The following is a 19,208-nucleotide window of genomic DNA, read 5'->3' on the forward strand; positions in this document are numbered from 1 at the left end:
AGTGAAGTTGGTTATGATGGACTGGGAAGAATGTTACAGGATTGACAGATGAACCGGATGTTATTGCAGAAAACGATAACTAGGATAGTGGGTGAGATATCAGTTTGGTTAGTGACACTGGGTAAGCAGGGATATTGCGAAAAGACAATTGTCAATTAAGTGCAAAAGGAAACATTCTACAGAAAAGTAATGCTAGATGATTTCAGGGAAACTTGCATACTAAGTAGAACAAGCAAAAAGCAATATACTTACATAGACTAAATGTGTGTTTTACCAAATGACAGTTACGAAAGACAGTGCTGGAATTCATTGCCGCTTCCCGCAACCAGATGGCTTTTTATCCCTACACTACACGTTTCGAAAACAATAACCTAAAATATTTTGACTCCTCTTTAAGAAATTAGTTGGTGGCTTTTCATTAAAATTACAGTTTTCATTACAAAATTAGGTCACGCTTACCGGTTGAGGTTGTTCCGCAATACAGCAATTAAAACACAACCAGAATTCACTCATGATTTAAACTCCCACGCCAAAATGTCCCTTCAATGACTCAAAATCCAGATTCAATATTCCAGTGTGGGAACGTCCAGCTGTCCTTCACCTCACAATAGCGTGTGCTATACTGAGAAAGCGAAGTTCTTCCGGTTATGGGCAAGCTGAAGTCGAAATGGCACTGTTATGGTAACCGGCTAGTTAGTCCGTATTCACCACGGTTTTCACCTTATCTCCTGTGCTCTGGGATGATGACCTGCAGACAATTAAAATAAGAGATATTGACAAACAAAAGAAGTAATAAACAGTTGAGTATTACAATTTTGAACCACTCTTAGCTGTCAGCAAAGCTGCCTGTTGTATCAGATACAGAAACACACCCTGGAAAAAAGGTATTTAAAAATCTATTCTTCGCATTTCCAGCTTGTCTAAATCAGGACTTATTTTTGAATCTCAAGCTTAATCATCTAGTCTCCTTTGATTGCTTCTCATATAGCCTGTTCCTGGTTTCAAAACATCAAAGCAGAAGAAAATAACGCGACCTGATGCTACTAATAAAAAAAGCTGAAATCCAGCCATAAACATCATTTTACCACAACATTGAGAACCTTTTTCCTCACTTGGCTGCGTCACGAAATAATTCCAGGTAGGAAGCTTTCCTGCAATAATTGACAACAATCTCCTTTAAAACTTGAGAACCATGGAGGTTCTTCAGTTTAAAATGCAGCTGTATAATCCTGCTCGCAAGAGCGGCAACGGGAGGAAGGAGGTGACTTCATTCCAGCTTGCAAAGAGATAGACGCACAGCAAGTAGGCGGAGAATAGCAGCCATTGTACATCAGTGTATACCATAACGTGAAATCAGCTCAAAATAACAAAAAAAGCTTTTAAGAGAGAAATCCTGTTTGAATCTTAAGCGGCAGCCTTTTGTTCCAATCCTGTGCTGAAAGAGTGCTGTAGTTGCTTATTAACCCAGAGCATGAGAATGACCAGCTTTATTACAAACAGGCTCATCACACTACGACTCCTCAGTCGGGTAACTGCTTCCTATTTCAATGAGACGTCGAAGAAGCACAGTACAGTATCGTGTACAGCAAATATTCAACAATTTTACATGATTTAAATTTATTTCCAACATTTAAAAAAAGAAAAATTAAGTTTATAGGTACAATATATATTTTAATATTAATCTGCAAGTTTTCAATTGGAGAAAAGGGGCATTGACATTGCACGCCGCTGACTGTATAACACCTAACAGCCGATTTTAAAAAAAATATTAGCGACAAATAGATGATACCTGAAATCATAGTTAAAGGATCATTGTTCCAGGATGCACCCTATTCTTTATCCTTGCAAATTTGTTGTCCAGACAAGGCAATTTAGCACTACAATTAAGGCAATACTTAATTATTCAGTACACAAAATGAAGTGATTACATGTTTAAAATCTTATTTTATAAAATCGTTCTTGAATTACTCAACCCAGACACTATTTCCACAGATCACAGGCAATTTTAGATTTTATTCTGACCACGTGAAGAAAGCAAACAGGAAACCTCTACACAGTTGTACTGGCAGATGATTAAATTCAGGCTGTCCAATGGCCTGACATTTTCAGGAAAACAAATCTATAGCTCAATTAAAAACAGTCTATCATGAAATGTTAACTCTGCTGCCTTTCCACAGATATTCCCACAAACAACTGGAGACCTGGAACCTTGGTGGTGACTCAGTGACCCTGGAATAATAGGCTTGGAGAGAGACTCTGGCTTGGAGAGGTGAGGACGATGGGAGTCTGGTATGGGTGCAAGACCAAGGTGAATGGAGTGGAGTGAAAAAATATAGAGGTTGTCTATGACAAGCCAAGATTGGGTGTTAATTCATTCTGAAGCCAGGCATTTTAATTAAAGTTAGACTGATTGACAGAATACAGAACTTTGTTTGCCTCCTCGCTGAATGTCATAGAGTTGTACAGATTTAGAACATGGAAACAGATCCTTCGGTCCAACTCGTCAATGCTGACCAAATATCCTAACCTAATCTAACCCGTTTGGCACATATCCCTCCAAACCCTTCCTATTCATATACCCATCCAGGTGCCTTTTAAATGCTGCAATCGTACTAGCATCCACCACTTCCTCGAGCAGTTCATGCCACATACACACTACTCTTTGCTTGAAAAAGCTTCTTCTTAAATCCCTTTTATATCTTGCCCCTCTCAGACTTAAATCTATGTCCTCTAGATGACTGCACCATCCCAGGGAAAAGACCTTGGTCTGTTTATCCTATCCATTCCCCTCATAATTTTATAAACCTCTACAAGGTCACTCCTGAGCCTCTGATGCTCCAGGGAAAATAGTCAGCCTCTCCCAACAGCTCAAATCCTCCAATTCTGGCAACATCCTTGTAGATCTTTTCTGAACCCTTTCAAGTTTCACAACATCCATCCGATAGGAAGGAGACCAGAATTGCACACAATATTCCAAAAGTTGCTGGACCAATGTCCTGGTACAGCCACAACATGACTCCCAACTTTTATACTCAAAACTGTGATCAATAAAAGAAAGCATACCAAATGCCTTCTTCACTATTTTATCTACCTGTGACTCTACTTTCAAGGAACTATAAACCTGCATTCTCTTTGTTCAGCAACATTCCCTGGGATCTTACCACTAAGTGTCTAAGTCCTGCTATGATTTGCTTTTCCAAAATGTAGCACCTCACATTTATCTAAATTAAACTCCATCTGCCACACCTCAGCACATTGGCCCATCTGATCAAGATCCTGTTGTACTCTGACGTTGTCCACTGCACCTCCAATTTTGGTGTCATCTGTAAACATATAACTATACCTCCTACATACACATCCAAACCATTTATGTAAATGACGAAAAGTAGTGGACTTAATACTGCTCCTTGTGGCACTCCACTGGTCACAGGCTCTAGTCTGAAAAGCAACCCTCTACCACCACCCTCTGTCTTCTACCTTCAAGCCAGTTCTGTATCCAAATGGCTAGTTCTCCCTGTATTCCATGAGATCTAACCTTGCTAAACTGTCTCCCGTGGGGAACCTTGTCAAATGCCTTACTGAAGTCCAAATAGATCATGTCCAATGCTCTGCTCTCATCAATCCACTTTGTTACTTCTTCAGAAAACTCAATCATGTTTGTGAGACATGATTTCTCATGCACAAAGCCATGCTGACTATCCCTAATCAGTCCTTGAGTTTCTAAATGAATGTAAATCCCATTCCTCATGATTCCCTTCAACAACTTGTGGGCAGAACGTTGGCTAGCACTGTTGCCTCACAGCGCTAGAGACCCGGGTTCAATTCCCGTCTCAGGCAACTGTCTGTGTGGAGTTTGCACATTCTCCCTGTGTCTGCGTGGGTTTCCTCCGGGTGCTCCGGTTTTCTCCCACAATCCAAAGATGAGCAGGTTAGGTGAATTGGCCATGCTTAATTGCCCATAGTGTTAGGTGAAGGGGTAAATGTAGAGGAATGAGTCTGTGTGGGTTGCTCTTTGGAGGGTCGGTGTGGACTTGTTGGGCCGAAGGGCCTGTTTCCACACTGGAAGTAAACTAATCCAATTGTAATCTAATCTAATTATTACAAAACTTGCCCACCACCAGGCTCATGGATCTATAGTTCCCAGGCTCTTCCTGACCATCTTTCTTAAATAGTGGTACCACGTTAGCCAACCTGCAGTCTTCCGGCACCTCACCTGTGACTATCGATGATACAAATATCTCAGCAAGGGACCCAGCAATCACTTCCCTAGCTTCCCACAGAGTTCTAGTGTACCCATGATCACGTCCTGGGGATTTATCCACTTCTATGTGTTTCAAGACTTTCTGCGCCTCCTCCTCTATAATTTTCAAGATGTCACCATCTATTTCCCCACATGCTGTATCTTCTATGTCCTGCTCCACAGTAAACACGATGCAAAATACTTGTTTAGTATCTCCCCCATCTTCTGCAGCTCCTCACACAGGCTGCCTTGCTGATCTTTGAAGGGTCTGATTTGCTCCCTAGTTACCCTTTTGTCCTTAATGTATTTGTAAAAACCGTTTGGATTGTCCTTAATGCTATTTTCCAAAGCTATCTCATGTCCCCATTTTGCCCTCCTGATTTCCTGCTTAAGTATATTCCTACTGTCTTTATACACTCCAAGGATTCTCTCAATCTCTCATGTCTGTACCTAACATATGCTTCCTTCTTTTCTTAATCAAATCTCAATTTCTCTAGTCATCCAGCATTTCCTACACTTGGCGGCCTTTCCTTTACCCTAACAGGAAAATGCTGTCTCTGAACTCTTGTTATCTCATTTTTGAAGGCTTCTTTTTCCTGTGAACATTTGCCCCCAATCAGCTTTTGAAAGTTCTTGCATAATACCATCGAAATTTACCTTCCTCCCATTTACAACTTCAACTTTTAGATCTGGTCTATCCTTTTCTATCATTATTTTAAAACTATGGTTACTGGCCCGAAAGAAGAAGGGCTGATGCCCGAAACGTCGATTCTCCTGTTCCTTGGATGCTGCCTGACCTACTGCGCTTTTCCAGCAACACATTTTCAGCTCTGATCTCCAGCATCTGCAGTCCTCACTTTCTCCCCGAAAGTGGTCCCCAACTGACAACTCAGCTACCTGCCCTGCCTTATTTCCCAAGAATAAGTCAAGCTTTGCACCTTCTCTGGTAGGTACATCCACATACTTAATTGGAAACGTTTTTTGTACACACTGAACAAATTTCTCTCCATCTAAACACTTAGACTGGGACTGCCATTGTGTTTACATTAGATTAGATTACTTACAGTGTGGAAACAGGCCCTTCGGCCCAACAAGTCCACACCAACCCGCTGAAGCGCAACCCACCCATTGCCCTACATTTATCCCTTTACCTAACACTACGGGCAATTTAGCATGGCCAATTCACCTGACCTACACATCTTTGGACTGTGGGAGGAAACCGGAGCACCCGGAGGAAACCCACACAGACACGGGGAGAATGTGCAAACTCCACACAGTCAGTCGCCTGAGTTGGGAATTGAACCCGGGTCTCTAGCGCTGTGAGGCAGCAGTGCTAACCACTGTGCCACCATGCCGCCGTGTTATGTTTGAGAAGTTAAAATCTCTGACCATAACCACCCTATTATTCTTACAGATAACTGAAACCTCCTTACAAATTTGTTTCTCAATTTTCCACTGACAATTAGGGGTCTACAATTAAATTCTGATAAGGTGATCATCCCTTTCTTATTTCTCAGTTCCACCCAAATAATGTCCCTGGATGTATTCCTAGGAATATCCTCTCGAATTACAGCACTAATGTTACACCTTATCAAAAACGCCACTTCCCCTCCTCTCTTACGTCCCTTTCTATCCTTCCTAAAACATTTGTATCCTGGAACAATAAGCTGCCAGTCCTGTCCATCCCTGTGCCACGTTTCTATAATTGCTATGATATCCCAGTCCCATGTTCCTAACCATGCCCTGAGTTCATCTGCCTTCACTGTTAGGCCTCTTGCATTGAAGTAAATGCAATTTATTTATCAGTTCTACTTTGTTCTCTGCTTTGTCCCTGCCTGCCCTGACTGTTTGACTTGCTCCTTTTCCCAACTGTAGCAGTGTCAGATTGATCGCTTTCCTCACTATCTCCGTTGGTTCCACCCGCTCCCCCCCCCCCCCCCCCACATTAATATTTTAAATCCTCCTGAGCAGCTCTCGCATATCTCAGTATATTAGTGCTCTTCCAATTCAGGTGTAATCCATCCTTCTTGTACAGGTTACTTCTACCCCAGAAGAGATTCCAATAATCCAAAAACGTGAATCCTTCTCCCATTGACCACCTCCTCAACCACACCTTCATCTGCTCTATCCTCCTATTCCTACCCTCACTAGCTTGCATCACCAGGAGTAATCCAGATATTACTACCCTTGAGGACCTCCTTTTTAAATTCCTAATTCTCCCTTCAGAATCTCATCCTTTCCCTTCCTATGTCATTGGTTCCAATGCGTACAATAACATCCTGCTGAGAACATTCTGCACCCACTCTGAGACATTCTTGATCCTGGCACCAGGGATGCAACATACCATTCTGATTTTTCACTGCTGGCCGCAGAAACATCTGTCTGTGCCTCAGACTATAGACTCCCCTATCACAATTGATCGCTTGGAATCCGACATACTCCTCATGACATTACAGCCTGTCTTGATACCAGAAACTTAGCTGATTGTGCTACATTCCCCTGAGTGTCCATGACCCCCTACATTTTCCAAAACAGCATAATTGTTTGAAATGTGGATAGCCACAGAGGATCCTGCACTATCTGCCGACCACTCTTACCTTTCCTGGAGTTAACCCATCTATATGACTGTATCTGTGGATTTTCTCCCTTTCTATAACTGCCATCCCCTAGCTCTTGTAACTTTTTCATTGCCTCTAACTTTCGCTCCAGCTGATCTCTTCAATTTGATAGGATTCACAACCAAAGATATTTCTGCAGACATAATCCTCAGGAACCCATAAACTCTCCCTAAACTCCCACATCTGACAAGAAGAGCTAAAGGCCATCTTTGCTCCTTTACAATCTACAGGCCCAGAAAATAGCTAATTGCTCTAAAAAACCAGCTCCAGGCTAACTTAATACTTTTGCCTTATATTTTTAAATTTAATCAAAAGACAGGTCTCATTAAAACATATAAATCAAGAAAAAATCTATTCAACTCACTGTTGCAGATTTACAGCAAGGCTACACTTAATAACTATGCACTTATCTGTTCCTGTGCTGTAAACTCTCCCACACAGGTTCCTCCAAGATCAGTTGTGAATTTTGCTGTTTGTTAAGTTTGCCTAGACACACGCCGATGTCCAGAGGTACATAAATTCAAAGAGCAAAGACAGTCACTGCACGGATTCACTGCTGAGTCAGTTAGCAGCGCAGGTTTCTTTCTCTCTCTCCTTCATTGACCACATGCTGCCTTTTTTCTGTCCTTCTTCCTTTTAAAAGTGCCATTGTTTTGACTTTTTTTGTTTCTCCAAAGTTCCAAAACAGTGCAACAGCATATAAAACAGTAATTGCTGCCCCTGAAATTTGAAGAAATCGCCTCCAATACTTAAAAATCTCAAAAAAGGTGCAGCTCTTACAGCCAAAATCTTTTCCCGTCCTCGATCTTTCTCTCTTTCTCTCACGCTATACTTTGATTGATCAAATCAATAGATGATTAATCCTTTCTCAAGGCATAGTAAGTAAATGAAACTTATCAAAATTAAATTAAATCATGGTTTTAATGGCTGATAGTGGTACCAGCCTGTGTGGTATCATGAAAAGCCACAACAATGCCAGCAGATTACAGGCACCTAGGTACAGTTGTAACAATGGACGACGGTCCGGAAATCATGTAGAATGAACCTTCCAATTGCTAGCTACCTGAATCTGTTCATAGACACTTTAGCCTGGCCCAGGCTAATGAGGATGTATTCCTTCCTCCCTACCTCTTTCTGCGATGAGTGGCTAAGCAGGAGCATAAACAGAAGTGCAAGCAAAGGTTGAACAGCAGTCACTTCAATTTTTGAAAGAGGGACTGCAACCTTCCAAAAATTATAATCGTTGAACTCTTCAGTCAGGAAAAGAAACACATGCAGTGTTGGTGTCCACAAGCTAATTTATTCTCTCTTCATACTCCTTTGAGCAAACAATATTTCAACAAATAAATTAACAAAAGAACAAACCCTAAAAGGTTCTTTAAGTAAATTAAAAACAAAACCAAATCAAGATTCTTGATAAAACATTTTTAATAAATATGTTGTTACCAAGTGTGAGGGTGCACTCCAGGCTTTGCAGTACCCGATGGGTTGCAGAAGGTCTCAAGCACAGTAGTGGTCACCTGAATCATCTCTAGGTTCATTCTGGTATGGATGTAAACACGGAACAAAACTAGGCAATTGTGACAAGCCCCCTCAACTTTCCATTGCCTAGATCTGTTCACATTTGCGTCAACTCAGCGCAGAAGATCATCTGATTTCATTTATTCAATTATTCATTCACAGGACAAAGATGTCACTGGTTTATTGTCCATCCCTGGTGCCCAGAGGACAGTGAAGAGTTATTCTCATTGCTGTGGGTCTAGAGTCATATCTTGTCCAGACCAGGTAAGGAAGGCAGGTTCCTTCCCTAAAGGACATTAATCCCAGGTGGGTTTTTCCAACATCTGACAATGAATTCATGGTCATCGTTAGATCTTTAATTCCAGACTTATTTTTGTCTGCTCCTCTCTTCAATGTGTCCAAAGATATGTATTGAGGGGCTGAAATAGAAACATAAGTTAAGGAAAGTTCATTTAAATAATTAAAAAGGGCTGTTGGTCTGTCATGGTCCCGTATAAATATGACCCTTGGACTCTTCAAAATAACAAAAAAGTACAGGTGGCATGGGAGTTTGAGAACCATTTTAGTTGCCAATTGCCCAAGTTTGCTGCATGCAACACCCTCTACACCAAATTCCCAATGGTAGTGGGGGAGACTCTTTCTTTATGTTCAAAATCTTTAATCAATCAGTACCCTTTACCAATGTGTCCCAAATCTTGATAATACAGAACAACCTTGATTATCCAAACTTCCATTAACTGAATTTCAGATTATCCAAAAAAGATCTCAATGTCCTGAAGTTTGAGATCAGAAACCGGACTCTGTCACTACCTGCAGAAACTTTCTCTCCAAAACAGTCTGTCCACCAGTGAACTCAGCAACTTCTCTCTTGCTCTGCCTCTGTCATTTACTTTCTTTTTCTTTCTGCTTCTCATTTTAAAATATAAAATAATTGGGATAAATTTAACAGTAGAGGATCTGGTTGTCTAGCTCCTGTGATGGGTTTCCAGAAGGGGGTGGAACTGTTGTGCGAGGACCCAGAGGTAGTCAGCATTGCACCCACTTTGTGCCTCAGCCCTGGAACCATTTGTGTGAGGCTGCAGTTTTCAACTTGGGACTTTGGAGGAAGCACAGGACTGGGGTTGCTAAGGGGAGAGACCCGAAGGAGAAGAAGCAAAGGAGAGAAGAGGAAAAGATGGCCTCAGTACGTGTGAAAAGATTGGTGGTCTTCCCACTGGCTGAATTGTCTTTATACGGTGCAAGTGTTTAAATATTAAATTAATTTAATCTCCTGTTCATTTTAACTTGATTTAAAATATTTACCTGATGCTGATCAGTTATCTGAACATATTACTCCCCGCCTGTCTCGTTCGGGATAATTGAGGTTGTTCTGTAATATTAACACACTATAAACATTGGTAGCTGGTGTCTGGCTGAGCTGTAAATGAGTGTTTTGGCACTCATCCACCACCTAGATAGACGACCTTCAGAAGGAAAGGTTTATTAAATTTGTTATACAAACATTTAATTTTAAAACTTCAGTGTGCTCAATGTATGTACTCATGCCAGATTTTGCATTTAGAACATAGAACAATACAGCACAGAACAGGCCCTTTGGCCCTCGATGTTGAGCCGACCTGTGAACTACTCTCAGCTCGTCCCCCTACACTATCCCAAGATCATCCATATGCTTATCTAAGGATTGTTTAAATCTCCCTAATGTGGCTGAGTTGACGACATTAGCAGGTAGTGCATTCCACGCCCTTACCACTCTGCGTAAAGAACCTGCCTCTGACATCGGTCTTAAATCTATCACCCCTCAATTTGTAGCTATGCCCCCTCGTACAAGCTGACGTCATCATCCTAGGAAAAAGACTTTCACTGTCTACCCTACCTAAGCTTCTGATCAAATTGTATGTCTCTATCAAATCCCCCCTTCGCCTTCTTCATTCCAATGAGAACAGGTTCAAGTCTCTTAGCCTTTACTCATAAGACCTTCCCTCCAGACCAGGCAACGTCCTGGTAAATCTCCTCTGCACCTTTTCCAATGCTTCCATATCCTTCGCGAAATATGGGGACCAGAACTGTACACAATATTCCAAGTGTGGCCGCACTAACATTTTGCTCAATCCCTGTACGAATGAAACCTAACACACCATATGTCTTCTTAGCAGCACTATCCACCTGGGTAAAAGTGAGGACTGCAGTTGCTGGAAACCAGAGTTTAGATTAGAGTGGTGCTGAAAAAGCACAGCAGGTCAGGCAGCATCCGAGGAGCAGGAAAATCGATGTTTCGGGCAAAAACCCTTCATCAGGAATACAGGCAGGGAGCCCCCAGGGTGGAGAGATGGGTGGGGGAGTGGGGGGTGCTGCTGGGGAGAAGGTAGCAAGGAATACAATAGGTGAATGGGGATGGGGATGGAAGTAATAGGTCAGAGAGGAGGGTGGAGGAAGGTAGCAAAGAGTACAATAGGTGAATGGAGGTGATAGGTCAGAGGGGAGGGTGGAGCGGATCGGTGGGAAGAGAGATTGGCAGGTAGGACAGGTCATGAGGACAATACTGAGGAAGGATGGAACTATGGTAAGGTGGGGGGAGGGAAAATTAGGAAACTGATGAAGCCCTGGGGTTGAAGTACTCCAAGATGAAAGATGAAGTGTTCTTCTTCCAAGTGTCGGTTGGTGAGGGAGCAGCGATGGAGGAGGCCCAGGACCTGCATGTCCTCGGCAGAGTGGGAGGAGGAATTGAAATGTTGGGCCACGGGGTGGTGATGTTGATTGGTGCAAGTGTCCTGGAGATGTTCCCTGAAGCGCTCTGCGAGGAGGCGTCCAATGCAGAGGAGACCACATCGGGAGCAATGGATACAATAAATGACATTGTTGGATGTGCAGTTGAAACCTTGATGGATGTGGAAGGCTCCTTTGGGGCCTTGGATGAAGGTGAGGGAGGAGGTGTGGGCGTAGGTTTTGCAATTCCTGCAGTGGCAGGGGAGGATGCCAAGATGGGAGGGTGGGTTGTTGGGGGGCTTAGACCTGACCAGGTAGTTATAGGTGAAGGTTTTTGCCTGAAATGTTGATTTTCCTGCTCCTCAGATGCTAACTGACCTGCTGTGCTTTTCCAGCACCACTCTATCCACCTGGGTGGCAACTTTCAGGGATGTATGTACATGAACTCCAAGATCCCTCTGCACATCCACAGTACCAAGAATCTTTCCATTGACTCAGTACTCTGCCTTCCTGTTATTCTTCCAAAGTGCATCACCTCAAACGTAGCTGCATTGAACTCCATTTGCCTCTTCTCAGCCCAATTCTGCAGTTTATCCAAGTCACCCAAACTGTCCACTACTCCACCAATTTTAGTGTTGTCTGCAAATTTACTAATCCATCCACCTATGCCTGCGTCTAAGTCATTTATAAAAATGACAAACAGTAGTGGTCGCAAACCAGATCCTTGTGGCACACCACTAGCAACCAAACTTGAGGCTGAATATTTTCCATCAACCACCACTCACTGTCTTCTTTCAGAAAGCCAGTTTCTAATCCAAAGTGCTAAATCACCCTCAATTCCATGCCACTGCATTTTCTCCAACAGCCTACCATGTGGAACCTTATCAAAGGCTTTACTAAAGTCCATGTATACCACATCAACTGCCCTACCCTCATCTACATGTTTGGTCACATTCTCAAAAAGCTCAATGAGGTTTGTGAGACACAACCTGCCCTTGACGAAACCATGTTGACTATCTGAATTCAAAGTGATGCTTGCTCGATGATTATAAATCTTATCTCTTATAATCCTTTCCAAAGCCTTTCCTATAACAGAAGTAAGGCTCACTGGTTTATAATTACATGGATCATCTCTACTGCCCTTCTTGAACAAGGGCACAACATTTGCAATCCTCCAGTCCTCTGGTACTAAAGCTGTAGACAATGACGACTCAAATATCAAAGCCAAAGGCTCTGCTATTTCCTCTCTAGCTTCCCAGAGAATCCTCGGATAAATCACATCTGGCCCAGGGGATTTGTCTACTTTCACTCCTTCTAGAATTGATAACACCTGTTTGTAACTGACCTCAATCCTTTCTAGTCTAATATCTCCTACCTCATTCTTCTCTACAATATTCTCCTTTTTCTGAGTGAAAACTAATGAGAAATGTTCATTTAGCACCTCTCTGATCTCCACAGGGTCCACATTCAACTTCCCATTTTTGTCTTTGACTGGCCCTATTCCTACCCTAATCATCCTTTTATTCCTTACATACCTATAAAAAGCTTCAGGATTCTCCTTTATTCTATTTGCTAAAGACTGCTCATGTCCTCTCTTTGCTCTTCTTTACTCTCTCTTTAAATCCTTCATTTCTGATCTATCGCCTCATCTGAACCATCTTGCCTCCTTCTTCTTAACAATCGGTGCAATTTCTGTAGTAAACCACACAATATCTATTCTTTAAACCATTGTTTGTCTGAATACCCTGCATTTTGCTACCCCATTCTATGCATCCTAATTCTTGTCTAATCGCATTATAATTGCCTTTGCCCCATTGATAACTCTTGACCTGAGGCATGTACCTATCCCTTTCCATCGCTAAACTAAATGTAACTGAATTATGGTCATTCTCTCCAATGTGCTCACCTACAACTAAATCAAACACCTGGCCTGGTGCATTACCAAGCACGAGGTCCAGTGTAGCCTCCCCGCTTGTCGGCCCTTCGACATACTGTGTCAGGAAACCCTCCTGTACTCGTTGGACAAAAGTGATCCATCTGATGTACTAGAGTTATTGATAATACACCTACAAACCTTAGAAGTTCTGTACTTCTGGTTTTTTGAGTAAAATGAAACTGAAAGGACTTTTTGTAGGAGATGAAGGACAAGGTTTGATTTTAGAACAGCATCTGTTTTGGCACAAGCGTAGTAAGTTACAAAATGTATTTTTGGGGATTTCTGAAAGATTTGGAAGAATTTGAATGTATGATAACACAGATACATTGAGCCAGACATCATAATATCTTATAGCAAACATCTAAAGTTAACAAAAAACATTACATAGGTTTGTCCGGATACTAATCTAGAATGAAAGTAACTGTTGGTCTTCCTGGCCCTATTCTCAAGAGCAGACTAGTTATCCCTGGTAATCTGGCCAACATTCATCAGATAGAGTCAACATGGATTTATGGAGGAGAAAGCATGCTTGACAAATCTGTTAGAATTCTATGACAATGTAACTAGTAGAGTTGACAAGCGGGAGCCAGTCAGTGTGGTATATTTGGACTTTCAGAAAGTGTTTGACAAAGTCCTGCATTAGAGATTATTTTGCAAGATTAAAGAGTTTGGGATTGGTGAAAGTGTATTGAGATGGATAGGAAACTGGTTGACAGAGACAAAACAGAGTAGGAATTAGTGGGTCTTTTTCAAAATGGCAGGCAACTAGTGGAGTGTCACAGGGATCAATGCTATCACCCCATCTGCTCACAAAATATAGTAATGACTTGGATTAGGGAACAAAACGTAACCTCTCAAAGTTTGCAGATGATACCATGTTGGATGATGCGGTGAGCTGTGATGAGGATGCAGAGATCCTTCAGCTTGATCTGGATAGGTTGGGTGAGTGGGCAACTCAATGGCAGACACATTATAATTTGGAAAAATGTCAGGTTATTCATTTTGGAAGCAAAAAGAAGAAACCTGAATGGCTGTAATTTAGGAGAAGGGAGTTTGCAGTGGGACCAGGATATCCTTGTGCACTAGTTACTGAAGGTAAGCATATAAAGAAGGCAAATGGTATGTTGGCCTTCATTGCGAGAGATTTCAAGTACAGGAAAAGGGATTTGCCATTGCAATTATACAGGGCCCTTAGTGAAGCCACACCTAGAATACTGTGTGCAGTTTTGGTCTCCTTTTCTGAGGAGGATGCTCTTGCTCTCAAAGGAGTGCAATGAAGGCTGATACCGGGAATAAGAGTAAAAACGTGTGATGTTGGAAAAGCACAGCCGGTCAGGCAGTATCCGAGGAGCAGGAGAGTCAATGTTTCGAGCAAAAGGTCTTCATCAGGAATATTGGGGGGACGCTATGGAGGCTGAGAGATAAAAGGGAGGGGGTGTGGCGCTGGAAGGGAAGGTAGCTGGGAAATAATAAGTAGATGAGGGTGGGAGGTGATGGTGATAGGTTGGAGTACAGGGTGGAGCGCATAGGTGGGAAGGAAGATGGACAGGTTAGACAGCTCAAGAGGGTGGTGCCGAGTTGGAGGGTGGATCTGTGGATCTGGAATAAGGTGGGAGGAGGGGAGATGAGGAAACTAGATGCAGCACTTAGGGTGAATGGGATCAAAGGTTATGGGGAGAAAGCAGAATTAGGCTATTGATCGGTCGTGGTTGTGATGAATGGCAGAGCATTAAAGAATTAGATGGTCTCCTTGTGATCCTACCTTCTATGTTTCTATCAATATTAACTCATAATACATCACATTTGTATTGCAGATTAAGATGCAATTACCCCAGAAGTCCATAGGTAGTGATCCCAGGAATTGCACAGAATTGGTATTTGTCAGGTGCATTGACTGTACTAAAATTTGCATGGATATTGGACAATCTAATTTACTTTAATGAGAAATATTCAGCCTTGAAATAAATATACAAGGAATGAAAGAGGTTATTAGGTCTGAGAAGAGTAATTGAAAAAGAGAGCTGGAAAAGAGGGCTGATTATATTCGATCCTGATAACTAGGGCCATGCCTCCATTATTCATTCAGCTGCAGCCTCAGCTTGTGCACCAGCTTGGTGAAATTGATGCGCTGACTGGCCCACACGTTGCATGAAAACGGATGCCTGCAGCATTCCGAATACCTTCCTATCCCAGACCTGCATCACTTTTTCAACTTTTCAATGCATTCAGTACAGACTGTTGTTAAGCTTCCACAACAGATGATGAAGCTTCCCGCAGCATCCTTTGTACTTGCAGGAATACTGGTTCATCTTTGATTAACAGAGGCCTCTGTTAAAATAATTTCAGCTAACTTCATCATCATTAAGATGCCATTGTTGGCCAGTGGCATGGTGCAAACTGTCCTTGACCAGCCTCTGATCCCTAAACACCTTCTCTTTGCATGCATAGCAAATAGGCGATAACATGATTGGAAATTAAATGTAGCTGGGGTTTCCAAATGGCCACTCTGTGTAATCGTCTCTTTAACGTTCTAACATCCAACAAAAGTTGATTCCGGACTTTCATCTATCAAACTGGCATTGACTGTGCCAATTCTGGGCACTGTCCCAGTTATTTCCCAGTTGCAATCAGCATCTAAAAAACAGGAGTGAAGTTAGAGAATGCAGTGTACAGCAAACACCATCAGCCACACTGACTCCATCTGGTATCAAAGAGTATGATGCTGAAAAAACACTGCTGGTCAGGCAGCATCTGAGGAGCAGGATAATCTACATTTTGGACATAAGCCTTTCATCAGGACATTCATCCTGATTCCTCTTCAAGAGACTACATGCTCTGTTTTACCTTACACTAACCTGAGAACCCATCTGCATACAATGCCCATCCATTCTCTTTTTTTTAAATCCCCTTATGTGGAGACCTACCAATTTGAACTTTTCGCCCACTCTGCTCATCTACACATCCTCTGCAGAAGCCTCAGTGGTCATCACTGCAATATCCCTTCCTCTTGTACTCTAAATATGTCCTCTTATGCTGTCTTGCAGAACTACACTCCCCCCCCCCCCCCCCCCGCCCCACACACCTCCCCACCACTCCCCACCATATATTCCCTGTCAACATAAATGTTTTTGTTTTCCACCTTCAGTCTTATTTTCCCATCTCTTTAGTTGTGATTGCTCTCTGCTCCATGACAAGACCTACAAACAAGTCAATGGAATACCCTTGGGATCACCAATATTAGGCTTCTAAGCAGACACAGCAAAGCAGAGACTCAAACAAACAGCCCTCTCTCTCAGTTTTTTTTAGATTAGATTAGATTAGATTACTTACAGTGTGGAAACAGGCCCTTCGGCCCAACAAGTCCACGCCGCCCCACCGAAGCGCAACCCACCCATACCCCTACATCTACCCCTTACCAAACACTACGGGCAATTTAGCATGGCCAATTCACCTGAACTGCACATCTTTGGACTGTGGGAGGAAACCGGAGCACCCGGAGGAAACCCACGCAGACACGGGGAGAACGTCCACACAGTCAGTCGCCTGAGCCGGGAATTGAACCCGGGTCTCTGGCGCTGTGAGGCAGCAGTGCTAACCACTGTGCCACCGTGCTGCCCATGATCCAACCTATACTTTGGGTCTGCTACGTGGATGATGCCTTTTGTCATTTCAAAAGGGAACAAATTAGAGGAAACCTACAATATCATCAACAACATCCTTACTGGCATAAATTTCACAAAAGAGGAGGAGAACAACAACAGCCTCCTCTTCCTGGATTTCACAGTGGAACAAACAGTTAACGGAGAACTTCAGGCCAGCATCTATAGGAAAGCAACACACACACACCAGATATTTAACTACAGAAGCAATCATCCCAACACCCACAAACGGAGTTGCATCAGTACATTATTTGAATGGGCCGCCGCAACACTGCAGCACCCAGGTACTTAAGCGGCAGAAGAAAAATACCTATACAGTGTATTCAAGAAAAATGGGTACCCGATAAACACAGTTCACCAATTCTTAAACAACAAACCAAAACAAGTAGAAATAACACACTCAGAAACTCTAGCTACATTACCATATATCAAAGACAACTCGGAGATGACTACCAGACTACTCCGACCCCTTGTCATCATGGTAGCCCACAAACTTCGCAATACACTGAAACAGCTACTGATAAACTTGAAGGACCCTATACCAACAACCAGCAAAACGAATGTCATTTACAAAATGCCATGCAAGGACTGTAACAAACACTACGTCGGACAGACAGGCAGAAAACGAGCCATCAGGATATACGAACACCAACTAGCCACCAAAAGACATGACCCACTATCACTTGTATCCTTACATACCAGACGAAGAAGGACACCACTTTGACTGGAACAACACACCCATCCTAGGACAGACTAAACAGAGACATGCACGGGAATTCCTAGACGCCTGGCATTCACACCGGAACTCCATCTATAAAGACATCAATTTGGATCCCATTTACCAACTTTTGAGAAAAAGAACCATAAATGATATCACCCACCATAAGAGACCAAGATACATAAATAGAAAGCGAAACAGAACACCAGCGCTTCACTAGAGGCTCACTGATGATGTTACTTAGCATGGTTACAGAACATCTGAAAACAAACCTGCCAGCTCAGTGAGCAAACTTACAACCTGAGTAAGTGTGCTATTTGTTTGCCTCTTCTACATGTTGCACTGTTGCACCTCTGTTCACAGGTACATTGGCCTTCAAAACCAACACAATTCAGAGATTACATTGAGAAGCTCAGAGAAATTAAACCAAATGCAGCCCAGATGTGGTGAGTAACTAGGCAATAAACTTCATTTCTGCGTCAGGTACACTGTGTTACAGTGGCCAATGACACAGTACAATGCTCACATTCACGCTCAGTTAGTCACAGGTTTGTTTTCTATAATGTGAATTGTTTTGAAAGAATGTAGTTGTCTGAAGGAGGTGGACATCAATTGGCCATGTTCGTTACCTCAGTAAAAACAGTGAACTTTGCAATAAATGCAGCTAAAGTGTGTTTAATGATAGTTTTAAAAAACCCAAAAATATTAGCTCAGAATTCATGGTGTTCCTGTGGTTGCTAATATTCTGACAACTGAAATGCCTTCCTATTCAATACCTGCTGCACAGCTAACTTTTGTTTTGAAAGGAGAAGAACAGCAGAAAAATTATTATGTTATACTGGAGATACACCACGGAATACTAACCTGGGCACAATCTTGAAAAGGAACAAAAGTCTTTTTCACTATTGTTGAACAAGATTGATCAGTGTATAAATGAAGCCCTCTGTACCACTGTCACAAGCAGAGATATAAGACATACAACAGTACAGCACAGGAACAGGCCCTTTAGCCCACAATGTTGTGCTGGACATGACATTAAATTAAACTAATGCCTTCTGCCTATCCTTTGTCCATATTCTTCTATTCCTTGCATATTCATGTGCTGATCTAAAAGTCCCTTAAACGCCCTAATGTATCTGCCTCTACCAATACTCTGGCTGTGTATTCCAGATTCCTATCATCCTTTCTGTAAAAAAAAGTGCCCATCACATCTTCTTTGAATTCCTCCCCCCCACCCTCCGCCTCACATTTAGCCATTTCAACTCTGGGAAAATATTCTGACTGTCAACCCTATCTATGTATCACATAATTTTACAGACTTCTTTCAAGTCTCCCCTCAGCCTCTGCTGCTCCAGTGAAAACAACCCGAGTTTTTCTGTCCTCTACTTGGAACTCATATGCTCTAATCCAGGCAGCATCCTGGTAAACCTCTTCTGTACCCTCTCCAAATCCTTCACATCCTTCCCCATTATGGCAACCAGAATTAAATGCAATAGTCTAGACTTGGCCTAACCAAAGTCTTATAAAATTGCAATATGATATCCTGACTCTAGTACTCAGTTTCCTGACCAGTAAAGGCAAACATACTTTCTTTACCACCCTATTACTTAAATGGCCACTTTCAGGGAGCAATGGACTTGAAGCCCAAGATCCCTCTGGACATCAAAGCTACTTAGAATCCTGCCACAGTGATAGTGAAAGTGTGTGTGTGTGTGTGTGTCAGTCAGTATGTGGTTTGAGAGGGTGAAAGATTTTGAAAAGGTGAACTGTGAGACAATGTGGGATTGAGTGTGTGTGTTGGATTGTGCACGGT

At 42.4% G+C, this 19,208-nt stretch overlaps 1 protein-coding gene and 1 long non-coding RNA gene across 10 annotated transcripts in view; one reads left to right on the forward strand and one right to left on the reverse strand.

Moving 5' to 3' along the window:
• The window catches only part of cdc42se2 (CDC42 small effector 2), a 284,156-nt gene that overhangs the window by 83,349 nt on the left and 181,599 nt on the right, over positions 1-19,208 (reverse strand). For both annotated transcript variants that reach the window (XM_072586865.1, XM_072586864.1), the window contains exon 2: positions 460-748. In XM_072586865.1, the coding sequence (XP_072442966.1) occupies positions 460-513 (54 nt within the window). In that variant the 5' untranslated portion in view covers positions 514-748. The remainder of the gene's footprint in view (positions 1-459; positions 749-19,208) is intronic.
• Positions 688-19,208, forward strand: part of LOC140487231 (uncharacterized) — a 40,344-nt gene continuing 21,823 nt past the window's right edge. For 2 of the 8 annotated variants that reach the window (XR_011962837.1, XR_011962830.1), the window contains exons 1-4: positions 689-884; positions 989-1,138; positions 2,178-2,269; positions 8,542-8,685. This is a non-coding gene — a long non-coding RNA (uncharacterized lncRNA). Of the gene's footprint in view, positions 885-988; positions 1,139-2,177; positions 2,309-8,541; positions 8,686-17,758; positions 17,842-19,208 lie in introns of all 8 variants that reach the window. The other 6 variants (XR_011962833.1, XR_011962836.1, XR_011962835.1 and 3 more) reach the window with 6 other exon arrangements.

This window comes from Chiloscyllium punctatum, chromosome 2 (genome assembly GCF_047496795.1).
Source record: "Chiloscyllium punctatum isolate Juve2018m chromosome 2, sChiPun1.3, whole genome shotgun sequence".
In the NCBI taxonomy this organism is placed as follows: domain Eukaryota; kingdom Metazoa; phylum Chordata; class Chondrichthyes; order Orectolobiformes; family Hemiscylliidae; genus Chiloscyllium; species Chiloscyllium punctatum.